Source organism: Eptatretus burgeri, chromosome 8 (genome assembly GCF_056783735.1).
Source record: "Eptatretus burgeri isolate ZD-2024b chromosome 8, Ebu_testis_v1, whole genome shotgun sequence".
Taxonomy (NCBI): Eukaryota; Metazoa; Chordata; class Myxini; order Myxiniformes; family Myxinidae; genus Eptatretus; species Eptatretus burgeri.
In genome coordinates this window covers 99,702,661-99,725,954 of record NC_140968.1, presented here as the reverse complement: position 1 = coordinate 99,725,954, position 23,294 = coordinate 99,702,661, and the positions used below count along the sequence as shown (strand labels likewise).

The 23,294-nt window shown below is 42.7% G+C and overlaps 2 protein-coding genes across 11 annotated transcripts in view; one reads left to right on the top strand and one right to left on the bottom strand.

Annotated features, from left to right (window-relative positions):
- Positions 1 to 18,953, top strand: part of LOC147022381 (uncharacterized) — a 29,692-nt gene extending 10,739 nt beyond the window's left edge. Inside the window, exons 2-8 of one of the 2 annotated variants that reach the window (XM_085893243.1) lie at positions 89 to 151; positions 7,374 to 7,753; positions 7,856 to 8,053; positions 11,256 to 11,286; positions 13,617 to 13,645; positions 17,041 to 17,087; positions 17,331 to 18,953. In XM_085893243.1, coding sequence (XP_085749369.1) covers positions 7,645 to 7,753; positions 7,856 to 8,053; positions 11,256 to 11,286; positions 13,617 to 13,645; positions 17,041 to 17,087; positions 17,331 to 17,435 — 519 coding nt within the window. In that variant the 5' untranslated portion in view covers positions 89 to 151; positions 7,374 to 7,644 and the 3' untranslated portion in view covers positions 17,436 to 18,953. Of the gene's footprint in view, positions 1 to 88; positions 152 to 7,373; positions 7,754 to 7,855; positions 8,054 to 11,255; positions 11,287 to 13,613; positions 13,646 to 17,040; positions 17,088 to 17,330 lie in introns of both variants that reach the window. The other variant, XM_085893242.1, reaches the window with a different exon arrangement.
- Positions 1 to 23,294, bottom strand: part of LOC147022380 (uncharacterized) — a 214,946-nt gene that overhangs the window by 170,469 nt on the left and 21,183 nt on the right. For 6 of the 9 annotated variants that reach the window (XR_015061209.1, XR_015061210.1, XR_015061212.1 and 3 more), the window contains exon 3: positions 4,620 to 4,690. The exons of the other annotated variants lie outside the window; for them this stretch is intronic. The gene's annotated coding sequence lies outside the window, so the exon portion shown is untranslated. The remainder of the gene's footprint in view (positions 1 to 4,619; positions 4,691 to 23,294) is intronic. 9 annotated transcript variants of the gene reach the window in all.

Below are 23,294 nucleotides of genomic sequence, written 5' to 3'. Positions count from 1 at the left end.
TTCCTATACCCTGTTCATCCTACCTCATGTGTTGTCGAACATTTATTTGATTTTATTGTACATTGATTCTACTCTGCTTTACCTACAGCACTGACCAGGGAGATGAAAAGGATCATATTGTTTCTTCTGCTGCCATTGGGCAATTTGTTTGGTATGTTGTGTCGCAGACCAATTGATATTATAATATGGTACCGCACGTTGATAAAATCTGCAATCTCATTGAAGTGTTCGTGCAAAATGGCCAGCACCTGGACTTCAATCAATCACTTATTGAAATGTATGGAGAGAACCCTTTGGGATTACAACTTCAAAGTAAAGGTCTAATCAAAAATCGAGCAAGGTGTTCCAGCACTCCCGCTCTTAGCAGACCTTTTGTTATTGTTTCTTTTACTTATTTCTTTCCCTCCAGATGTGGATTTTCATGGATATTGCAGAGAATCAAGCAATAATGGATACATACGTCTGAGAAGGCAAAAGGCCTTTGTACTTCCAACACATCCCTCCCATCTTCCTATTTGGAACATATACTAATATATTCATGAAGTGAGGATTTTTGTGGCCATCCCTTAATCTCTGCATATTGGCATGAAAACATCATCAGCTTCCTGGTTCATGGAGTGCATATGTAGTAATAGTAGGCATTCTTACCCATCACTATGCTGACATATTTAATCTAAAGACGGCATGTTGTACTTCACAAACATTCTGCTCGATTCACCCGAGCATTTGCCCGAGGTCACCTTCCATCTGCTTGGAAGTCAGCCAACTTCTTATTCATATTTAATGGCACAATTATTACCACTTTCTTGAGGGGTTAGCCAGGGAAGCTTGGCTCAAGTCTTTCCCGAACTTCATCAGCCATCCTTGCTGCTTAAGCCGCGGTCAAACCTTGACGATTTAGCCAAGGTAATATAATATAATTAATAGGCTGCCGCTCAACGATTAAAATCATAACTGCACTAGAAATTGAAGTGTCAACATCACCATCATGCCGAAGAAAAAAATAAAAATAAAAAAACCATGGAGTTTGGAACACTGACGGGTTCCTCCTGTGTGAACCCCATTTATATACCAATTCCCCTAAACGCCATTATACGGTAGCTGTAAGTTAGTAACGCGTTCAGTAAGTTCTGTGGCCGTCCGGAAGATGTCAAATACATCTACATACGTCAACATGCGTTGGAGATACGTTACACATAGGTTCAAAGCACGTTACTCATAGGTTCAAAGCACGTTACTCAAAGGTTATAAATAAGTTTCGGGTACGCTAAACATTACCTCGATGTGTTTCGACTTATGAGTAACTTACAAGTAACGTGTGTCGACGTGTGTCAACGATCGCATAACGCGCCTACAACTTATGGCCAGCGTATACGGAACGTGTGCGTCAAATGCTGGCATACGTCTAAAAATTTTGAGCATGCTTAAAATTTGTCGACGTGCTCGGCGTACTACGACGTATGCCAGCGTGCTTCAGTGTGCTTCAGCGTGCTCTTAACGTATACAAAACTTACCCATAACGTATTCGACTTGTGCCAGCGTATTCGGCAAATTTTTCATACGTCGGCATACGCTGGCTACAACGTCAAGGTGTGACAGCAGCTTGACACTTCGATGTCTAGTGCGGTTATGATTTGAATCGTCGAGCAGCAGCCTTTTAATAGGCTACGCCACGTGATCGTCGGCGATACGCTGCCACGCGCTATGCATACGTTAGACTATCGTTGGGCATAGGTTGTGAACGCCAACAACACGCAAAGCATTAATTGGTATAAGTTATCTATATGTTATCGAAACGTTCTGTGTACGTTACTAATACGTTATGCACACGTCCAACTCGTTATGAATACTCCAAAAACTGAAAAAAAACATCAATAGTTCAGCGTACGCCAGCGTTTTACATACATTTTGATATGTTGTGATATGCTGGCTAAAACGTCAAGGTGTGACAGCGGCTTTATATATGGTGCTAGACAAGAAAAAACAAAATCACTTCTGCTGCGCTGCGAAGCTCAGTTTTGTTTGCTTTGATTTGAACCTCCACTTAAAATGAGTGAAATCAAATATTTTGAAAAATTTGAATTATTCCCACTAAGATTTCAACGTCACTGTAATGCATATTGTTAATTTGTTTCAACTTTCTTTATCGGTTTTTCATCAGTAAGAGTGATTCGTGAGAATAAAGTCAGAATGATTAGTTACGTAACTTATCTGCATATGTGCTGTTTAAATTACGAACACATTATTATGGGCACGTACCCGGCCTTTGCATTACTACTGAAATTGATATACAATACTAGTTAACATCACCTTCATCAACCAACCTTGCTGCTTATATCTGTATATGGTGTGAGCAAAAATCACTTCTACCCCGACAGACGCGATACTTGGGGTACACTTAGATAGCATGCAAAATTTGGTTCGATTTATTTCAGCAGTTTTTTAAAGATATACAAACAAACAAACAAACAAACTTTTATAGCATGCGGGCAGGGCTACCTGGCATTGCCATGTATTTTTTGTCGGGGACCGAAAACACTTCCCTACACCCACAAAGGAATGAGGTCGGGGATCATTTAATATGACCTTTCATATTGCTGCAAAGGCACAATAGAAAGAGAAAAAAATTTAAATACAAAATAAATCGAACTTTATTTTTTTCTTTCAAAAACATTTATATATATATATATATATATATATATATATATATATATATATATATATATATATATATATATGCCTAAAACACACCCTGACACTCACTGATAAACCACTGAAAGTTTGACAAAGATCCGTTCAGCCATCTCTGAGAAAAATGGTGACACACACACACACACACACAGACAGATGGCTCTCACAGTGTACCAGCAAAGGTACATGGCATCGCCAGGCGCCCCCGCCCGCCCCCACTCCCTCTGGACTCTGCCCCCACCCTTCCCCTCCCTACTCCCAGCCTTTCCTTCCCTTCAGACTCCAACCTCACCTCTTCCCCCATCACTCACCTCCCTCCAGACTCCTACCCCACTCCTTCTCCTCCTTCATCCCACCCCTCCCCTGGCTTCTCTTCCACATCCTCCTACCCCACCTCCCTCCCACCTCCCTCCCACCTCCCACGTCCCCCTCCATCCCAAAATATCCTAAATGAAAGCAGATTGCACAAAAACGGGAAAGATTGTGATCTCGTGTGAAAAAGAAAAATCATACCAGATGACACCGAGGCAGCGCACCACACCATGGGGCCCACACTTTGTGTTTTGATCCATCGATCAGTTATTACAAAGGATAATAGAAATTTTTTTTGTTGCGTGTAGAAGTGCGTGTAGTGAACTGTGTACCATAGTGTGGGGTTGCGCATGTGACCAAACACACACACACACACACACACACACACACACACACACACACACACACACACACACACACACACAACCTGGATTTTATTAATTAGGTGAGAGCTGATTGGATATTCCCTCCATTCACAGGTGAGAGATGTCGGTGGGTCTTTGTTTTTCATTAATATATGGACTGATTTTGACATTTGCATGTGGTGCATGCTTGGGAGCCCCAGTGGTGCATGTTTCTGTCTGCGCTGTCACTGACTATTCACCAACAAGCCATGAAACCGGACCGGCGGCTGAGGGTATGTGTGTAGCATTGGGATTCTCACGTGTGTACAATTTGTAAATGTCTTCACAGCTGTGAAGGAACTCTGGGAAGGGTTTGAAACAGCAAAGGGCTTACCTTGGTAGCCTTTCTTGGTTGCTTTATGCAACTTCTTCAGCGAGAAGAGCATGGCAGGAGTCGATTGACTTATATAATCCTAGCCACCTGAGTTCAATTGATTAGGTGAGAGCTGATTGGTTATTCCTTCCATTCACAGGTGAGATGTGGGTGGGACTTCGTTTATATATATATATATATATATATATATATATATATATATATATATATATATATATATATATATATATATATATATATATATATATAGGTGTGTGTGTGCGTGTGTGTGTGTGTGTGTGCGTGCGTGTGTGTGCGTGTGTGTGCGCGTGCTTCTGTGCTACCTCAGCAGCAAGCTCTGCATTGTCCAATACATAAAATGCCTCCTCTTGTGCATTCTCCGGGTCAGAAACATCACCTCAATAGATCACATCTCTGCCTTCTCTGGGCAACAGATAAGTTTGTCACTGCAAAGTGAGAGGATTAGGTCAAGTGGACCACAAACCACAATTCCTCTTTGAGAAATCTCTGGTTCACACACCACCAGTTTCATCTTGATCGCACAATAATGATCACTCTCCAATCGATGGACGGATACCATAAAACATAAAGAAAATCTTGGTAGTTTCACCGCACGAGTCACGAAACCTCGCTTGCTGAGCTCTCCGCCAGTGTCATCCGAGGAGCACTACACACGTAGCTACCCGAGTTACTCAATGCACACCTTGCTCTCCACAACATCACAATGTTATTGATTCTTCACAATCTCAATATAAATGTGAAAACACAATTCTATTGTTTTGGAAAAAACAAAAACTTGACAGTTACTCTTAGCTCTGTACTATGTTGATAGTTAATGTTAACAAATGCCAGCCTCACTAATCGAGTGGATTACTAACCATGTGTCAGTGCAGTCCTTGTCTGTGGCGTCTCCGCACATCTCACATAGTCACGACTTTCATCCTGTCATCTGGATACACATAACACGTGATGAATGCCTGGGCACATGCATTGGCTTTACCTCGTTTCATTCGGGAAGGTCAGATGCCATTATAATCCATTTGATTTGATTGTAAATATGAAACACCAATTGTCACATGCTTTAACAAATCAGGCTTCATTGAATTCTTACTTTCAAGTCTGGAGGGGGTATTATGGAAAGGCCCCGATATAATAAAGCAATCGATTGATTAATTGATTGATTGATGAACCATACAGTGCCGGCGACGGATTTCTTAGCTCACAATTTTCATGATGGAAATCCATTCAAACACGTCCTCCATTGTTAAAGCTTTTATGAATTGTAATCACATTCACATATGCACAATAGCTGTTTCTTTCTGAAAGATCGTATCCTGTGAGTGTATTGAATGAGTTCTGCAATTTGTAATGAAACCGAACATTCCTGTCTGTTGCAGTGGTCGCACTTAAGGGGTTAAAACTAAAAAAAATAAAAATAAAAACACATCCATTCCTGATCTTTGATAAATCATCCTTACCTTTGAAAACCGTTAACAGAACCCTTATTCCAAATGTCTGCATAAAATAATATAACCTAAATCAAAGCTCCTTTCACATCATCAAATACGGGCCGACCATCCTGATCATCAATAATTCTATCATGCATCTACCTATCGAGTGATGTAGTCTACAGTTTCCACGCTATGCAGTATTTTTGGAATGAGGCATCCAATTGTTTTTATAAAAGGGTTGTTGTGGAAACACTTTTTGAAATTCCAAGTAACGCAACAACAGTCGGATACAGACGAAAGTTGGTGGACACATTCGGTGTGTGACAAGGAAGAATCGATTCAATTTTGCTGAAGATCCGAATCTTGATCAGATGATTTTTTTTTTTAAAGTGAATATTCACCATTGAGAGATAGGGCCCAAAACGATATACATCATGATATTGCAAAAAAATGGATTGGGCCCAATATGTTCTTGTGGATCAGGCATTGCGTGGCAGAGGTATGCGCTCCACCGAGTGCCCTTCTAGTTTGTTTTGTGTCTTTCCCTTTGCTAGTCTTTAAGTTCGATGATATATGTATCAATTTTGATGGTTTAATATACGCCTTTGCCCTGGTGTGTATTTACTCAAAAACTGTGGACAGTAGCCGATTTGGTTTTATTTATATACCTGTACTCACATAATCACGACTCGACATCTATCGAGAACACCTGCTTCCGTCACTTATTGATATCAACATGCTTATCGCCAACAACATTTTCATTTTCATTCTCACGTTAACATCGGACTCGGTAAACTTTATTTATATTATTCTTTTACTCGCGTATAATGGAAACCTCAAGTGCAGAAGAATGCCGTTTCGTTTCCTTTTTTTGCTCTGATGATGGGCTATCACGCGAAACGACAGTTCCACTTTGCTTTCTCTGGTGGTTAACACACACCTTTCTCAACTTCCAGCCAAATAAACCTCTCATTTTGACAATTATGTATTAATTAGATGTTCTTGTTAAAAAAAAAAAAAATTCACACCTCCCCTTCCCTTCAAAGAAACACTGGAATAGCACTGACAAGGTAATCCTCCCAAACAAATACTACCATAATCTCAGGGCCATTGCCATCCGAATCAAATACACAGACGCACACACACACACACACACACACACACACACACACACACACACACACACACACACACACACACACACACACACACACACACACACGAGATGCACATATACATATCTGGAGGGTGCTCTGTTGTCATCAGTCAGGCTCCGGCTCCATGTGTATACCAGGTAGTTGATGATATCAGAGTAAGGAAAGAACCAGCCACAAGCATTCGTCGCTATAGGGATCTCATTCACCGATTACAAACAGTTTACATACAAGATCTCTTTCCCACATCCTCTTCCAATGGTTTTTCGAAGGTAGACATATCAATAGATGTCAGTAAGACATGCAGTGTCTTAAAGGGAGAACACCTTTGACATAACACAAATTTTCATGTGATAGAATGAAACCAGTGAGGTATAAAACTTGGCCCACTGATGCTGTGTTGGTGTCATCCATGAAAAAGCTCTGAAGTCAAAAGGACTGCCAGTGAAGTTAAACGCGTTAAACATACAGCAGGCATTGTTGCACATATGTGCAACAAGGGTCTGAGACCCCCATGTTAAGCACACACCTTTATAACAACAGTAACGTCTAATGAACCCGCTCATCACCTTATCTTCCACCAAAGAGAAATTCTTTCCGACATCCTCCTCCAGCATTGACAGAGTTCAACTACTCATCCCGCACATTGTTATTCTGATCTCCACGAGTTTGAAATCGCTGTCGAGAATGTCGCCTGACACGGGACGGGCATTTGTCCTTTTATGGAGAGGAGTAAGGTGACTACTGTTGGAGTGAAAGATTAACAGAAACCTCGTAATCCACACGATCACTCGGATGTTCGATTCCAAAACAAAACAAACCAGCAAGAAGCACGGTACAAAACAAAATGGTAACGTGTTACGATTGTGAGATTATATTAAAATGCAAACATATAATTTGTTGATGTCCTAAATATTTTTAGGATGAAAATCATGATGGAAATGAGATCAATGGTGATCAATGTTTTCCCATTATGTTGGTGAAGTGAAGCGACTGTCACAGCCTTTTCTTGTGTCTTCTCTGACAGGTTGTTCAGCAACGAGGAGTCCAGGAGATAACCTGAGGACGAAGCTGACGGTGATGGAGAACTCTACCCTAGTGCTGCCTTGTGCCGCCGCCGATGGCACTGGCAAGCTGGAGTCAGTGTGGTGGTGTTTCAGAATGAACCTGCTCGGCTGGAGTGAGGATGGACGGAGTGGGACATTGTGGGGGGATTTAGGGATCATGTTCGGGTAATTGAGGTGAGAGTAGGACAGGTGGTGAGATGGTGCAGGAAACAAACCAGAAACTTCTCCTTGATGATGCATCACGTGACTGCAGAAGATGCTGGAATATACGAATGCAAGATTAAATTGGAATCAGGAAAAGAGAACGTATCGAATCGATTCCAGGTGAATGTAAGAACAGGTGGGTCACAGATCAACCACGTCATTGTGAAAGTTTCCATTTCCTTTCCAGGATAGAAAGTTTCCACCATATTCCAAATTTACATCCCGTTTGTATTTTCAGGCAAAGATGATTCCAAGTCTTCACCTTCAGACCAAACACAGTCCTCCACCTGTTCACCTGTCTCTCCCAGAACTAACTCAAGCATCAAGCAGGATGAACATCCCTACTGGATTCCGTTCCTGTGTCTTACAGGGCTTTTCTCCCTCTGCATACTCATCATCATGCACTTTACATATGCAGTGGTGCAGCTCAAAAGAGGTAACAAGTGAACATAAATATCCCCTTTACTATTTGCCACAAAAACTCAGTCAGTCTCGTTAGCGAAATGCATTCTTACCTGTAGATAGGTATTGTGTAGATGGGTATCGAGGGGACTGTAACTATGGAAACTGATCAAGTATATCCTTGATGTTTAAAGTTGAAAGCTTTCCATATCACAAACACAAACGTTTAATGAACTCCAAACTCCTTGATACCCGTCTGGATTACTCCCTTTCGGGCAGTATATTCTTTTTGATCCACCATCGATGATATAATAATTGGTATTTTTATACCAAAGCATAATTTGTGAGTTCACTGTGGTTAGGAATCGAGTCATCTTGAGCATCAGGTCACCGAGGCAACAAAGGCTCAAGTCGATGTAAACATCGTCTATGACATCATTGTACCTCGTCTGTTCGGCGTTTTCCTGCCCTTTATGGTTACTCTAGCGAGCTCTTGATTCCCTTGGTATAAAATTGCAATTTGCACAGAAGTGGTGTTAATAGGGCGCAGGCGTGATGGGCCAAATGGCCTCCTGCTCTGTCCAGGTAGTTCCTTGTATAACGGTTGTTAAAAGTCAATGGGTTTTAAAGCCATTTATAATATTTTTTTTTTGGTGGGGGGGGGGGGTTAAAAATTTAAATCGTTACATTGTCCCAAAATAGTTTCCCTCACCTTTTCCTGCAAGTGAAATAGCAATGTTTGAATATATGTTTCCACTCGTCCTCGTACAGCAAGGGAGATGTAACTTTTTCCCTTTCCTCCCTTCTGGCCAACATTTACAATCTCACACCATTTGTTAATTTCTGAGCCAATCCTCTTCAAAGTTGGCATGGTGGTACCTTGGTCCAAAACACCAAGATCCCAAATTGGGTGTGGAGGAACCTTGGTCCAATACACCTAGAGCCAAAACTGGGCATGTTAGTACCTTGGTCCAAGACACCCATACCTCAGGCATGGTGATACCTTTGGCCAAAAACACCAAGACCTCAAATTGGGTGTGGAGGTACCTTGATCCAATACACCAAAACCCAAAGCTAGGAATGGAAGTACATTGGTCCATTACATCCAGACACCTATTTATTGTTTCCATTTTGGCTCCGGTTCTAATTTTAAGGGGTTAAAGGTGAAACATTACAAGTCACATAATTAGTTATTCCCTTGTATTTGAGTCAAAAGATGCTTTCACACAGTCTCAATAGGGAGAAATATTGCGGATTAGTGTCATTTTGGGGGATTATACAGGGAGAAAAGGTCAAAATAGGTCACACGATTGAGGTTTCTGACCTGCCAAGCCTTTATATTTGAACCAATCCAGAGAGGACTTGGCAGAAAACATACCTGAGCACAATCGCTACAGACTATAAAGCAGGTGAAGATTGATGTGGTGTTCATTATTTTACAGAGGGTCAAAGTGGATGAAGAAGGGGGAAGTTGTGGGGGGGTTGGACTGCAACACATATTACATTCACTTGTGAATGACTGTAATTCCCGTTGCTCATTGAATCCTTCAAACAGAGAAGTGAATTGTAACTTACGAGCGGTGTTCACATGCTCTACAACGAGATGCTTCTAATATTCCAAAACACACCAACATTTTCAACCTTTGAAATACAGGTAAATTATTAAAATATTTAACTAATGAGAAAATACTGAAATGCATTTATTATTTAGATGTCTCATTAAATCTTTTTGGGTTTATCTGGGACTATTGCAAGGACTGTATCTCGTTGGTAAAACTTTTTGAACACCCCACGTACTTGTACTACAACTGAAATTGTAGTTTGATCTGAAAGAAGTTAAATAGCTTTTTTTTACCCTCGCCGAAAGAGATGGTATTGCGTTTGGGTACGTTTGCTTGTTTGTCCGTTTAGTACTTTCGTGTTTTTCTCCGCAACCACTTGTTGGATTGAGACAATTTTTTAACTTCGGTGCGAATACTCATGTGGAATGCTTTAATCATAATTATGACATCATAGATTACGTGGTGTGGCAGCCATGTTGGGAAAACAGAAAAACTTTGGACCTCTATCTCTGACATCACACCAAGGAAAAATTTTTTACTTGGCACACGGCAAGTACTTCTCATGGGGAATAAGTTTGATTTTTTTTTAATGATGTCATCGGTACCTTCACGATGACATCATAATTGGAAATGTAGAACGCTCTCATCTGATCAGTATGAAAATCTGAGGGTCATCTGGGGATAAAATGGTCCACAGAAAAAAAATTCATGATGTCAGCGGTCACGTGATTCAGAAGCCATATTGTTTGTTTTTTTAACCTTTAAAAACCTTCTTTGCTGAAGTGGCTGCACAGATTGAGGGTAAACGTCACACAATTTTCCCTAAGCCTTGGATGTACTAGTTTTGGGAATAATTGATCGGTCACATGGTTTGGCAGCCATATTGGATTGAAGAAAACATTAAACAATGCTTTTTCTGAAACCGCTCAATCTATCGACATGAAACCTCACAATTATGATCGAGTAGTGACGGGGAATACATGTTTTAAATTTCAACTTGATCAGACACATGGACTGGCAGCCAGAATTATTTAATTTTTTTAAAATCTGGGTTCTTTCTTTTTTTTTTTTGGAATAAGGCTCACTTGGCTGTGCCTGGATGGGTTTGAGGGTAGAAGAGTAGCAGCTGAAATGTGAATCCTATCCAGGTTCCTCCTGATGACTTCATCTTTGCTTTTTGTTTGTATAGGTTCCTTCTGATGATTCCAATGCAGGACTGTCCCTATTTGGTCTTCCATTTGATTTGAATTTAATTTATTTTAATCCCATTCTGAATTCGATTGAATAATAACAAAAAACGTCATGGGTCAGGGTCAGGTGTCCGTTCAAAGAGGGATTGCATCAAAGCAGGACGTCTTGGTACCCATTCATCACTACCAGCAGTTGTAATGTGGCAGTTCTAATTATGTCTCTTATTAATTACATAACACAACAGCACACAAACGCCACACAAAATACACCACACAAACCAAGTCCTGGCGAGGGTCTGCAATCTCCTATTGCTCTTTTTGGTATTTAGGTTGTTATAGCTGCTCCATCATTGACAAAGGTAAAGTAAGTGGGAACAGGGGAAGCTCTGGACAAACATCTTCAAATGTCGACGTCACTTGCTTGTCCAACAACCTTTAAAACTTTCACCCCCTCCCTGCCCTCTACCCCATTTCCTTTGCACAGAAATATCAAAAATGAAAGCACAAAGCAGCAGGTAAGAGATTGTTTTTGTCACTGCATTGATATCCTAACTATGGTCACATCAGAACTTTTTAGAAATCAGTTATTTGTGGTGCTGGCTCTTCATTTACAGCATCTTACTTCTCATCGCAAGTTACCCAAAGGGAATTAAGAGTCAATTACAATGACCAAGCAGGGAAAGCACATGACCTACTTCCTGATAGTCATTGGTGAGCCAGAGGGGACATTTAGCAACATTACAAGTTACAACAGCATTGTAGTTATTAAAGTATATAATTAATGAGAAAATATTAGGATCAGCTCTTTTTCTAGTAACTTGGATCAAAATCCTTAATACTGCTGTATTTACCCTAATTAGAACCCAAAACATTTGAGAGATCAACTAAGTGCCCCGAGCACGAGGCCACAACCAAAACCAATAGCTTGACATAACTCTTCCAGCATCCTGGTGTTACTTATCCTTATCACTTGATCTCAGCAGCAATGCAAGTGGGGCCGAGAGATGTGCGTACTATAATACCCATTCATACTAGCCACTGCTCCATTCCGAGGGGCCTTGCCAATCCATATGTTAGGTGAGCCATCAGCACCAGTGAGCGTTTCCTTGTCCCCAATATGATTTGAAAGACTAATTCTGGTGTTTGGGCTCAGTACTGCTAAAGCAGCCTCACAGCAAGGATTACACAGGGTGGTTTGCCATTGCCTTCCCGATGGTAGTCATGGCAGGAAGTTGTAATTTGTTCATGATGCCGGCAATAACTCGTCTACTCTTCAGGAAGGATACATTGGGATCTTAAACGTCCACAAACTAATGTCGGTGGATGGGACGCACAGTTTAATGCCAATCCAAGGGACGGCACACACATTGATACTTCACCCAACATGTGAAACACCAGGCTGAGAGTTTAAAGCTGCGTCGAGATTCAAAGCCAGGCTACACAGCTCAGAGGCTGGTATGCATGCATCTAGGCTATCCTACAAGCCATCCAAACTCGGATATTTCTGGAATGCCATTGATTGTGGGCACACGATGAAAAGACTGGACACGTTTGAAGAAAGAGTGAAACCTAGAAGGCATGAACACACAATGTCTGTTTATTACTATTTTTGTATGTTTGTCTGCATTATTTAAACATTCCCATTTGTATCCAAAATGTTATTGTTTGTTTTTGTATACAGAGTCAAGGCTCGTGGAAGAGCGAGAACAATAAACAGATCAGAATACAACAGAACAAAAGGAACAGTAGTCAGAGGGAGCAAACACCGACGGCATGGGAGATTTGATCAAAACAATGAGTGTGGGGAGGAATGATGAGTAACAGAGGATGCATGGAGTGGACAAGATGGATGCAGAAGGAAACCTCCACGAAAGAAAAACTGGAAATTTGGAAGGAGGAGTGGACTTGGCAGTAGGGAGTGGGGGGGGGATTAACGGGGTTCTGAAAGATCATGGCTTTGGATGAGGGATGATCTGAGATGGTGGAGATATTCAGTGTTGAAGTATTCATTCGATTGTTGGCCAGGTGTGTGTATGCAGACATCTAGACCAGACTGGGGCACATTATTTGGCTGTAGAGAAGGCAAGCAATCATGCTGAAGTCCATAGAAGATGTCCTAACCTCCAGATGGTTCCAAGCAGTCTCTGAATTAAGATCTAGATGTGTCTTTTTTTGTGGTAGCTCCCTCGGAGATCACGATCGTGAAAGGTCAATGCTGAGTCCAAGGAACAACAAACAAAAGGTTTTCAGTTTGTGTGACTTTTTGAGTACGCAAGCTAACGTCGAGAGTGGCTTGGACTCTTCTTGTGAAATTGGAATTTGCGAACCATTGACTTGTTCGGGCATGACCTCAGTCCCCATCTCCAGAAGTGGTCTTTGAGGCCACGTCGAGAGTGGCTTGGACTCTTCTTGTGAAATTGGAATTTGCGGACCATTGACTTGTTCGGGCTAGTTCTTAGTCGAGTCGCCATCTCCAGAAGTAGTCTTTGAGGCCAAAGGAGTGAGTGGTTTCAATTTCACGAACATCATGGTTTTGGATGTTGAGGGTAAGGTCGTCCATATTATTATTTATTATTAATTTAAAGTCCTGGTTATTGCCATTAGTGAATGCACATTGGACCTGGAATGCATCATATTAATTATTGTTAATGGCTGCATCATTACTGGGGAGCAGCTGTGCAGCTGATCCCGGTGCCCCTGCATGTTTGTGCAGGATGTGTGAACTTGCCAGGCTGTTGGAACAGTTTAGAAATGCTTCCCATTTCCCATTGGATATATTTATGGCTCTTGTTTTACATTACATTGCAAAACAAAATGATTGTTATGCTGTTTATATTTTCAGCAGCAATACAGGCACAGGAGAACATTGTAAAGGTGAGCTGATACAAAATGCATTTTATGTTTGTGATATTATTGTGCTGAGAATATTATTGTAGCACAATAATGTGATATTATTGTGCTAACCCGAACTCTTGGTGGGAGAGGTTGGCCAAATATATTTCATACAGACTTTAAATCCGAAGTCAAAACCCAACAATATAAATAAAAAGAAACTTAGCACAAATTTCTATTTATTTTACATTATCAGGGAAAGATGGTCGGGGAGGTCGACACAAATTTATCAAAAACTGGAATAGGAAGTCGAACTGCCAACCATACAGAGCAGACGTGCCCCCAATACACCGCTTCCCTTGGACTTCGGGCCAGGTTTTTACGTCCAATATTTTATTTTTTGCAAATCTCGATCTCGATTAATCAAGTCAAACCCAAGCAAAAATAGCATTCCTTTCCCGTTGTAATTCTCTGCAGACTACTGTAGAAGGACATAGACTACTGCAGCAGACTACTGCAGAAGTAACTATATATATATATATATATATATATATATATATATATATATATATATATATATATATATATATATATATATATATATATTGTACCATAACATGCGGATGAAGTCAGGAAATGCAAATGTTTACAAAGTAAATATAGAAAGTTATTGGAGCATGATGTAAACAAAGTATTGAAGGTCAGGTCAGGTATGGGAGCATGCGCCGGAGCAGCATGTCACTGCGTCAACTTTCCGCGGGTACTCCAGGGGCCTCCGTGTGGCCATCCCCCAGGCAGATCCCTGGCCCATCCCCATCTCCTTGAGATGCCGATCAACCTGCTGCAACCACGAGGCACGTGGTCGGCCCATTGGCCTCCTCCAGTCATGAGGCTCCCTCGCGGAGAGAATCTGGTGAGCAGGATCAGCGTCAGGAAAATGAGCCACATGTCTATACAGCCGCAGCTGACATGAACAGGCTATGCAGGTAACAAATCTCATTTAAGACTCTCAGCAACCGCTCATTGGACACAAAGTCTGACCAGCAATAGCCAAGGATTCTCCGAAGAGACCTGGTACCAAAGGAATTAAGTCTCCATCTCAGATTCTTGGTCAGAGACCAAGTCTCACATCCATACAGCAAGATTGAAAACCAAGGACCTGAAGATTCGGTCGGACCTTCGTCCTGCTGCATAGATACCAAGACCGCCACACCCCATGATCCAGTGAATCCATGAGTCACCAGGCCTGACCCAGACGTCTATTGACCTCAAGCTCACAGCCAGCAGAGACATGAATATCACTGCCAAGGAAAGTGAATATCTCCATGACATCAACATCCTCACCCCAAACACGTGTAAACAAGATAGCAGCATCCAAGATGTCATTGAAAGCCTAGATCTTAGTCTTGACCCAGGAAACCCATAATGCCATTGGCTCAGACTCCTCATTCAGCACCTCAAGGGCCAACAAAAGGATATCCAGAAAGATGACTGCGTCATCTGCGAAATCAAGGTCAGAGATCTTGACATTCCCAAACGATGCACCGCAGCTTGATCTCTCCAACATCCTCCCCAGAATCCAGTCCATCCAAGCTCTGAAAAGTGTGGGGGCCAGTACACACCTATGACGAACTCCAGTTACAACTGGAAATAAGTCGGAGATGGTGTCACCACATCTCACAGCATTCTCAGTCCCAGAATATAGTTCAGCCATCAGATCAATCAATTTTGGTGACACCCTATGAAGACCAAGAATCCTCCAGAGGGCATCCTGATTCACTGAATCAAATGCTTTGCAGAGATCAACATAAGCTGCAAGCAACCCCTGCCGAAACTCTCGTCTGTGTTTGGGGAGGACCCGAAGGGCAATTATATGGTCAATCGTTGACCTCTTTGGTGAAAAGAATGACAGCTCTGGGTGCTGGTGCTCAAGCAGATGGTGGCGAACCCCATCAATAATTATCCAAGCAAAGACCTTGCCCGGCACTGAGAGGAGTGTCACCCCTCGGTAGTTGTTGCAGTTCTGGCGATCACCTTTCCCTTTCCCACAAGGGGCAACAAGTCCCCTCTTCCAGTCAGTTGGGATGATGCCTGTGTTCCAGGCAGAGCACAGAACTGCATGCAACCACATGAGTACAGAATTTCCACCAGCACCCATCAACGAACACATGGTCCATCTCCTTTGCCACACCACCAGCGTTAGAATCCCAAGTCCAGCGATGAGCCTGTGGCCACTGAAACCGTGAACCAGCCACCCTAAGTACATGACTTGTTGCAAAGCCAAGGAACTTAGTGCTATTCTGGTTCACAGTTCCAGACCCATGGGGAGCAATACTTGTCTCAGAACCATCCCTATCAGTTCCAGTCGATGCATTGAAATCCCCCAAGACAAGAAGTGTATCTCGCCTTGGGCACGGATCAACCACAGACTTGAGCGTGGCATAGAATCCTTCCTTCATGGTGAGATCACTACCTCAGTCGGACCATATGCAGAGACCAGGGAAACGACACCCAAGGAGTGACGAATCCTTCATCTCATAATATGCTCGTTGTCCAGTGTTACCTCAATTATCATTGGAGTCAGCTTATTGGAGAGAGCGACAGCAATTCCTTGGGCATGGTAAACATCAGAGTGACCAGACCAATAGTAGGTGCAACCACTCGCCATGATCTCACCACTATCCGGTCTCCGAAAGTCAGAGAATGCTGCAATACTGATGTTCAAACACTTGAGCTCAGATGATAACAGAGACAGGTGATAATCCTCTCTTTGGGATAGGACATTCCAGGCACCCACCCAAAGGGACAGCCTCACGTTAACCCAAGGACACCGCCGTCTGATGTACGATACCTCAGCACCACCCCAACACACACTACCGCAATCTGAGCCATGGTAGTTACTCCGTGGTTTTCCTCCTATCATCAAAGAGTGGGGGTCCCAAAGGCTTTGCCCCATTCCCGTCAAATGGTGAGCTGCCCTGCGGAGGGCAGCTGCACAGGAGGTACTCCCACGGAGTGCGTTTTCAGATTTCTTGGCGTTTTTGTTTTTTGCTGTGTTTTGTGGAGTGAAGGGTTTTACAGTGGCCGGAGTGCAAATCCTGCCACCAACCTCCTAAAAAAAACGTAATCCAACTGCAGGAGGACAGACACAGTTGGACATTAGATATGGATGGCCATTGGCTCACAAGGAACTCCTCCACCCTTTGACAGGCTTTGTTATTAATCCTGCTGGATGTCCATATCATACACCCTCCTCACACCAGGAAACCTGGTGGGGGAGACGGTTTCATCACCGACAACCTGACCATGAAACAGGTAAATACAGGTTTACGTGGTACCTGTAGCAAGTCACAGATCTAATCTGGCCTGACCTGACAAAATTTGAAGTTTGAACATTTAACAGAATGACTTAACCATGTCCCCGTCTCCCTCTCCAGACCCTCCAAGTATTCCAAGGACTACTCCTCAAACCAAACACCCTGAGGTAAGCATCCAATGTGCATCTCTTTTCCTTTTTTGTCTCTCAAGATTGCAACAACGATTGATGATGATGGTTATTGTTATGACTGTATAATAAGCATTGCAACAATCAAAAAGTACGATGGGAGTTCTCCAAAAGCATTGTTGTAGTTATGATGGTGGATCATTCCTAACTGTTATGATAATAATGTTGATGTACATCTTGACACTCCCATATTCTCTCCTTCCTGCCCCATTTACTCCGAAGAATGAAATACAATATGCTGCACTTGAACTGAAACAAACCAATCCCAAGAGACCACCAAAAACCAATAAGATGCCCAAAACCACCATCTATGCCTCTCTCAACTGAAGACACCATTGCGGGCGGGCTGAGATCCTCAAAAAAAAAAGTCTTGATCCTCATCTCGTCGCTGTTTGTGTAAAGATTGCATTTGAAAAGTCAGTTATAAACTTAATTTTGCACACAATTGGATCAAATGACAGAGTACCCGCCCTATGGGTGATCTTGTTCTTAGTGTGCAACAAGCTCTTCTGACACATCCCTTTATTTGGGCAGTGGATAACCTATAGGCAATAGACCGCTGCCTCGATCGCTCCTGAAAATGAAAATAACCTAGGTTACATACATACTGCTTATGTGCATATATAGTACATCGTGGTTATATAGCTCGGATAATTTAAATTACGGTGGGTCGTAGGCTGACGCCGGAGGTTTGAAGCCCGAGGACGATACGAGTAATTGTACTGTCGCCTTCACAAGGCCCATGATGCTTATCAGCTCCAACCTTTTGATATTTGATGATCCTTTCAACAGTTGCTTTGGTTGTTCGACACTGAATGAAAATTTTTATAGTGAGGACATGGCGATCGTGAATATGACACTTCCGAAGATATATTAGACTGACCAAAATGGCGGACGTATGATTTTTCTGTTTTTTAGGTCACAACTGTGGGTGACGTCAGGCCAGCTGTCCATCCATTAGGTATAGAGCGGACATACATACATACATACATACATACACTTGCTCCATTAGATATAGATTATGTTGTTGGAGCAGATCTCGTGTCAGATTCGAAGTACACCTGTGAGTTCTGATGCATTTTGTTTTTAGACTCGGAGATGTCTGTCCTCTCTGTGTATATTAAAATAGTGGAATGGGGGGGGGGGGGTGGGTGGAAGGTAGGGGAGGTAGGTTGGGGGAGGGGGCATTTTCATCTTAAGTTTACAGATTTTGGTAACTTCAGAGGCATAAGAGTTAGAGAATCTGCTCTGAGTCTGGAAGGTCAGAATCTGCTGAGTCTTGGGTTGGTGTGGTGTTCGCACAGGCATGATGGGCTGAATGGCCTCCACCTATGTTGGATTCCCTTGTTGTCAGCGGTTCTAACCCCAAATGAGTCATACCAAAGACTTAATAAATGGCACGTGCTGCTTCCTTGCTTGATGCTCAGTATTTAAAAAGGATAGAATGTAGACAAACAACCAGAGGTTGGCAACCATTGTGCAGGCTTAATGGGCCGACTGGCCTCTTGTGTTCAAGTTCCATGTTAGGGAATTCATTATTATTATTATTATTATTATTTAAATGTAGATGTGGGGAGGGGGGGGGAGAACAGGGATGGTAGGGAAGTTGAAGAGAAGAGCAGAGAAAGGGGAGGTTAAATAAGAAGAGTACAGGTTACATAAAGGGTGGACAGGTGAAGGGGAGGGGAAGAGGGTTGTAGTCAAGTCAAACATTCCACGACTTATAAAATCAAGCACAGTGTGTGTGTGTGTGTGTGTGTGTGTGTGTGTGTGTGTGTGTGTGTGTGTGTGTGTGTGTGTGTGTGTGTGTGTGTGTGTGTGTGTGTGTGTGTGTGTGTGTGTCTATGTCATCCCAAACGGATTGTCACACCATGCGTGATGTGCACTCTCTTACACCAGGTATTCTCCTTGATTATACAGCACATTGAGGATCATGGAGTCGTACAAACTTTTAACATTATATCCAGAATTATGTTTCGAGCTCTCGAAAGTATTCCGGGCATGTGGTATTGAAGGAGAATGAGAAATCATAAAATAATGCAAATCTGCAATGAAAACTCAATAATGTTAGAAACCTACATTTCCTTTTTTTTGTTAAATAATTTTCTTCCTTGCTTTTGAATTACTTTTCTTTGCTACGTCTGAGGCTCCGGCAGTTGGTTGTACATTATGAAGCTGTGGACTATTTTGACATGAATAACAATATTATTGGACTTGCACTTCTTGCTACCCACCTTTGCCATATTGTTTTGGAAGTGGTCATGTGGACTGACAATGAAGGCAACTTTGCAAAGACCATTTCGGGCAAGACCGAATCGTGCTCAAACGGCGGCAGGTTTGCCTTCTTTGTGGTATGTGTGAGTGTGTATTTGAATAATGATGTGAAAACAAAATAAATTTGAAACATCACATCGCACCTAAGTGTCACATTACTTGGTGGATTTTCTACTGGAAGAAGCAATGTATGCTCATCTATGTACAAAAAGTGTGGAGCATATCCCATGTCGTATGTGGGAGGACTTTTTCTGCAAAAAAGGTAAAAAACAAACAAACAAACAAAAACATTTAAACAAAGCTTTGGATGTGTACTTTAACCCCATGGCCAAAGTACACAGTTTAACAAGACTGTCCCACGAGCATACGCATCATCCTGAATGCTGAAGCACATGGTCAATCAAACACACACATCGAGAGTACATAAAATGTCATATATGCTCAATGTGCGCCCCATCAAAATAGAAGCAGAGGTCCTACTGTTGTAGGACGTGTGAAGAAATATCCCACTTCGGGAGAGATATTACTAGTATAGGTTGAAGGAATGGATAGATAATTAAATTTGCAAGTAGCAGAATGTGAGAAATTTGTAGATAATAGTTGGTTACGGTTGTGGAGTGAGGAAGATGATGATATTGGCAGTGGGAAGTGTGCAGCGGGAGCAGGAAGTGTCAGCAGGACATGGTGAGAGTGCATGCAGTGGTGTGGGTGCAGTGGGAGCAGGAAGTGGTGAGAGTGCATGCAGTGGTGTGGGTGCAGTGGGAGCAGGCATTGATGAGTCAGCAATAGGGGAAGCATTGTAGGTAAAAGGATGTAGGGATATTGGCAGGACTTTTAAGCAACTCGCGGATCGATGGGTGATTATGTGCATATCTTGTCCTTCAACTCTGCTGTTATGCATGGTGTTGGCTTAATGGTTTGGGTGGTGGGCTTGGGATCCTAGGATCCTGAGTTCAAATCCCCCTCAGCTGTTGAATTAATACCAGGCTGGGGTTGACTCTGCCTGTCATCCTTCCAAGGTCGGTAAAATGAGTGCCAGCTAGCTGGTATACTGTGTCAGAGTGGTGACCCGTCCAGGATTGTACCCAAGAGCCAAGGAGTCTGCTTCGGCAGCACCAACGCTCTGCACAGAGTATGGGTCCAATGGATGGATGGATGGAACTCTGCTGTTGGTATTTCCCCTCCCCCCCCCTCTCTCTCTACTGCTCCTTTTGTGTGTGTCTACTGTTCCCTTTGTCTGTTCCTGTTTTTGTCTGTTACGTCCTGATCCATTCAGTGCAGTTGCTCTTCCACGAGCCTCGATTATGTATTCAAAAATACCACCATCTCATCCCCCGTTCAAAATCATGATCTTTTTATTTTTCCTTGTTTAAGTACTTGTTAAACCACCAATAACCCGTCCCAAAATTTTGCTTACACATCAATATTGTCCACCTTTTGCGTTCTCCCTTTCCCTTCATCATTACCTACATCCCTTGGATGTCGAACTCCATCTACTTTCTGCCTCTGCTATGCCATTGCTATTTCCCCTTTCTCCTGTTGTTCCCTTTGTTGTGTTGTGTCCTGATTTGTTCTGTGCTCTATCTCTTCCATGAGCCGAAAACAAGTATTAAAAACTATATACAGTATATACACACAATGAAATACAACCCGTCGTTTTGCTGATGGGAATATTAAGGGGGGAGAAGAGAGGAGGGAGGCAGGGGAGAGAGAGGAGGGAGGGGAGAGAGAGGAGGCAGGGGAGAGAGAGGAGGCAGGGGAGGGAGAAAGAGGAGGCAGGGAGTGGAGAGAGAGAGGAGGGAGGGGAGAGAGAGGAGGGAGGTAGGGGAGAGATTGGAGGGAGGTAGGTGATTGAGAGAATGGAAGGAAGGGAGGGGAGAGGACAGAGGGAAGGGAGGGGAAAGGAGAGGATAGTGGGAAGGGAGGGGAAAGGAGAGGATGGAAGTAGGGGAGAGAGAAGATGCAGGGGAGGGAGGGAGAGAGAGAGGAGGCAGGGGAGGGAGAGAGAGAGAGAGGGGGCGGGGGGAGGAGAGAGAGAGAGGAGGGAGGGGAGGGAGAGAGAGAGGAGGCAGGGGAGGGAGAGAGAGAGGAGGCAGGGGAGGGAGAGAGAGAGGAGGCAGGGGAGGGAGAGAGAGGAGGCAGGGGAGGGAGAGAGAGGGGAGGGAGAGAGGGGGAGAGAGGGGAGGGAGAGAAGGGGAGGGGAGGCAGCGAGGATGGAGGGGAGTGGAGAGAAAGGAAGGGGAGTGGAGAGGAGGGAAGGGGAGTGGAGAGGAGGGAAGGGGAGAGGACAGAGGGAAGGGGAGAGGACAGGATGGAGGAGGTGAAAGAGAGAGAGAGAATTGGGGGGGGGGGAGGGAGATGGAGAAGAAAAAAAGAAGAAAGGTGAGGGGTGGAGGTCAAGGTGGCATTAGCAAAGAATGACATGTTATGCTTAATGACCAAACACAAATTAATAAATAACTCATGTCAGAACAGCTGTACACACAATGATACAAAAGAGTTTGTAAAGTAATCCACTGGCACATCTTTAAGAACTTTGATTTCCCAGTTCCAGAGAATTTGTGGGAACATGAACCAAAAGGAATCACTGGAAACGTGGAAGTGGAAGTACCGCTCATGTACGACCTCATGATCCCATTGAGCATGAACATCGAAAACAAAGCATTGCAACAAGACATCATATTTTAGTACAAAAAAAAAGAGAAAAGAAGGAATTGCTAAATGAGGTGTTAATACCAGTGATTTTGGACTAAACGATGCATAAATTAATAAAATGACCAAATACCAAGACCTCATGAATAAAGTGAAAAGATCCTGGAAGCTGAAGAATTGTCCCAGTAAAAGGTGGAGCTACAGGAATGATGATGAAGAACCTCACAGAGATATTAAAAACCATCCCTAGGAATATTACAACAAACAAACTACAGTTGGAAGGTGTCTGGGGCTCAGTCACGATCCTGAAGAGAGCCCTCGGTACAAAACTTTGAGAACAGAAAACTTCACAGCTTGGTCCATGAATCGTGACCCCCTTACTGAAATGAAGGTGGATACTTTGAGCCCACCCTGGAAGGACTCCATTCCACACTCTGAAACCCACATATGGATGGGAATATTAAGGGGGAGAGAGAAGAAGCAGGGGAGGGAGAGAGAGGGGAGGGAGAGAGGGGGAGGGGATTCAGCAAGGATGGAGGGAAGGTAACGAGGATGGAGGGGAGTGGAGAGGAGGGAAGCGGAGAGGACAGAGGGAAGGGGAGAGGACAGAGGGAACCCTAATATATATATATATATATATATATATATATATATATATATATATATATATATATACATATATATATACATATATACATATATATATATACATATATACATATATATATACATATATACATATATATATACATATATACATACATATATACATATATATACATATATACATATATACATATATATATATATATATATATATATATATATATATATATATATATATATATATATATATATACACATGTTGTGTCATGTCTGTGAAGATCTTGGCCTGGGGTAATGTGTGGTTGGTGTTTATTTCCAAACCTAGAACCACCTCCCCCCATCCCTCACCAAGAACAAAGTGCACACACACACACACACACACACACACACACACACACACACACACACACACACACACACACACACACACACACACACACACACACACACAATTTTATTTTTTAGTTTCATTCATTTAAGTAAATAAATATATTTCCCCATTTTTATTTTGGCACCCTTGGGATATCCCTGAGCGTGCCACATTGTCTAATCCCCACCCCTCCCCTCATGAATCATGAAATGTTGTCAGTTTGGATATATTTGGTCTGGTGTTGGTGTGGCGTTGGCACGATGAACCTACGCCACACCAACACC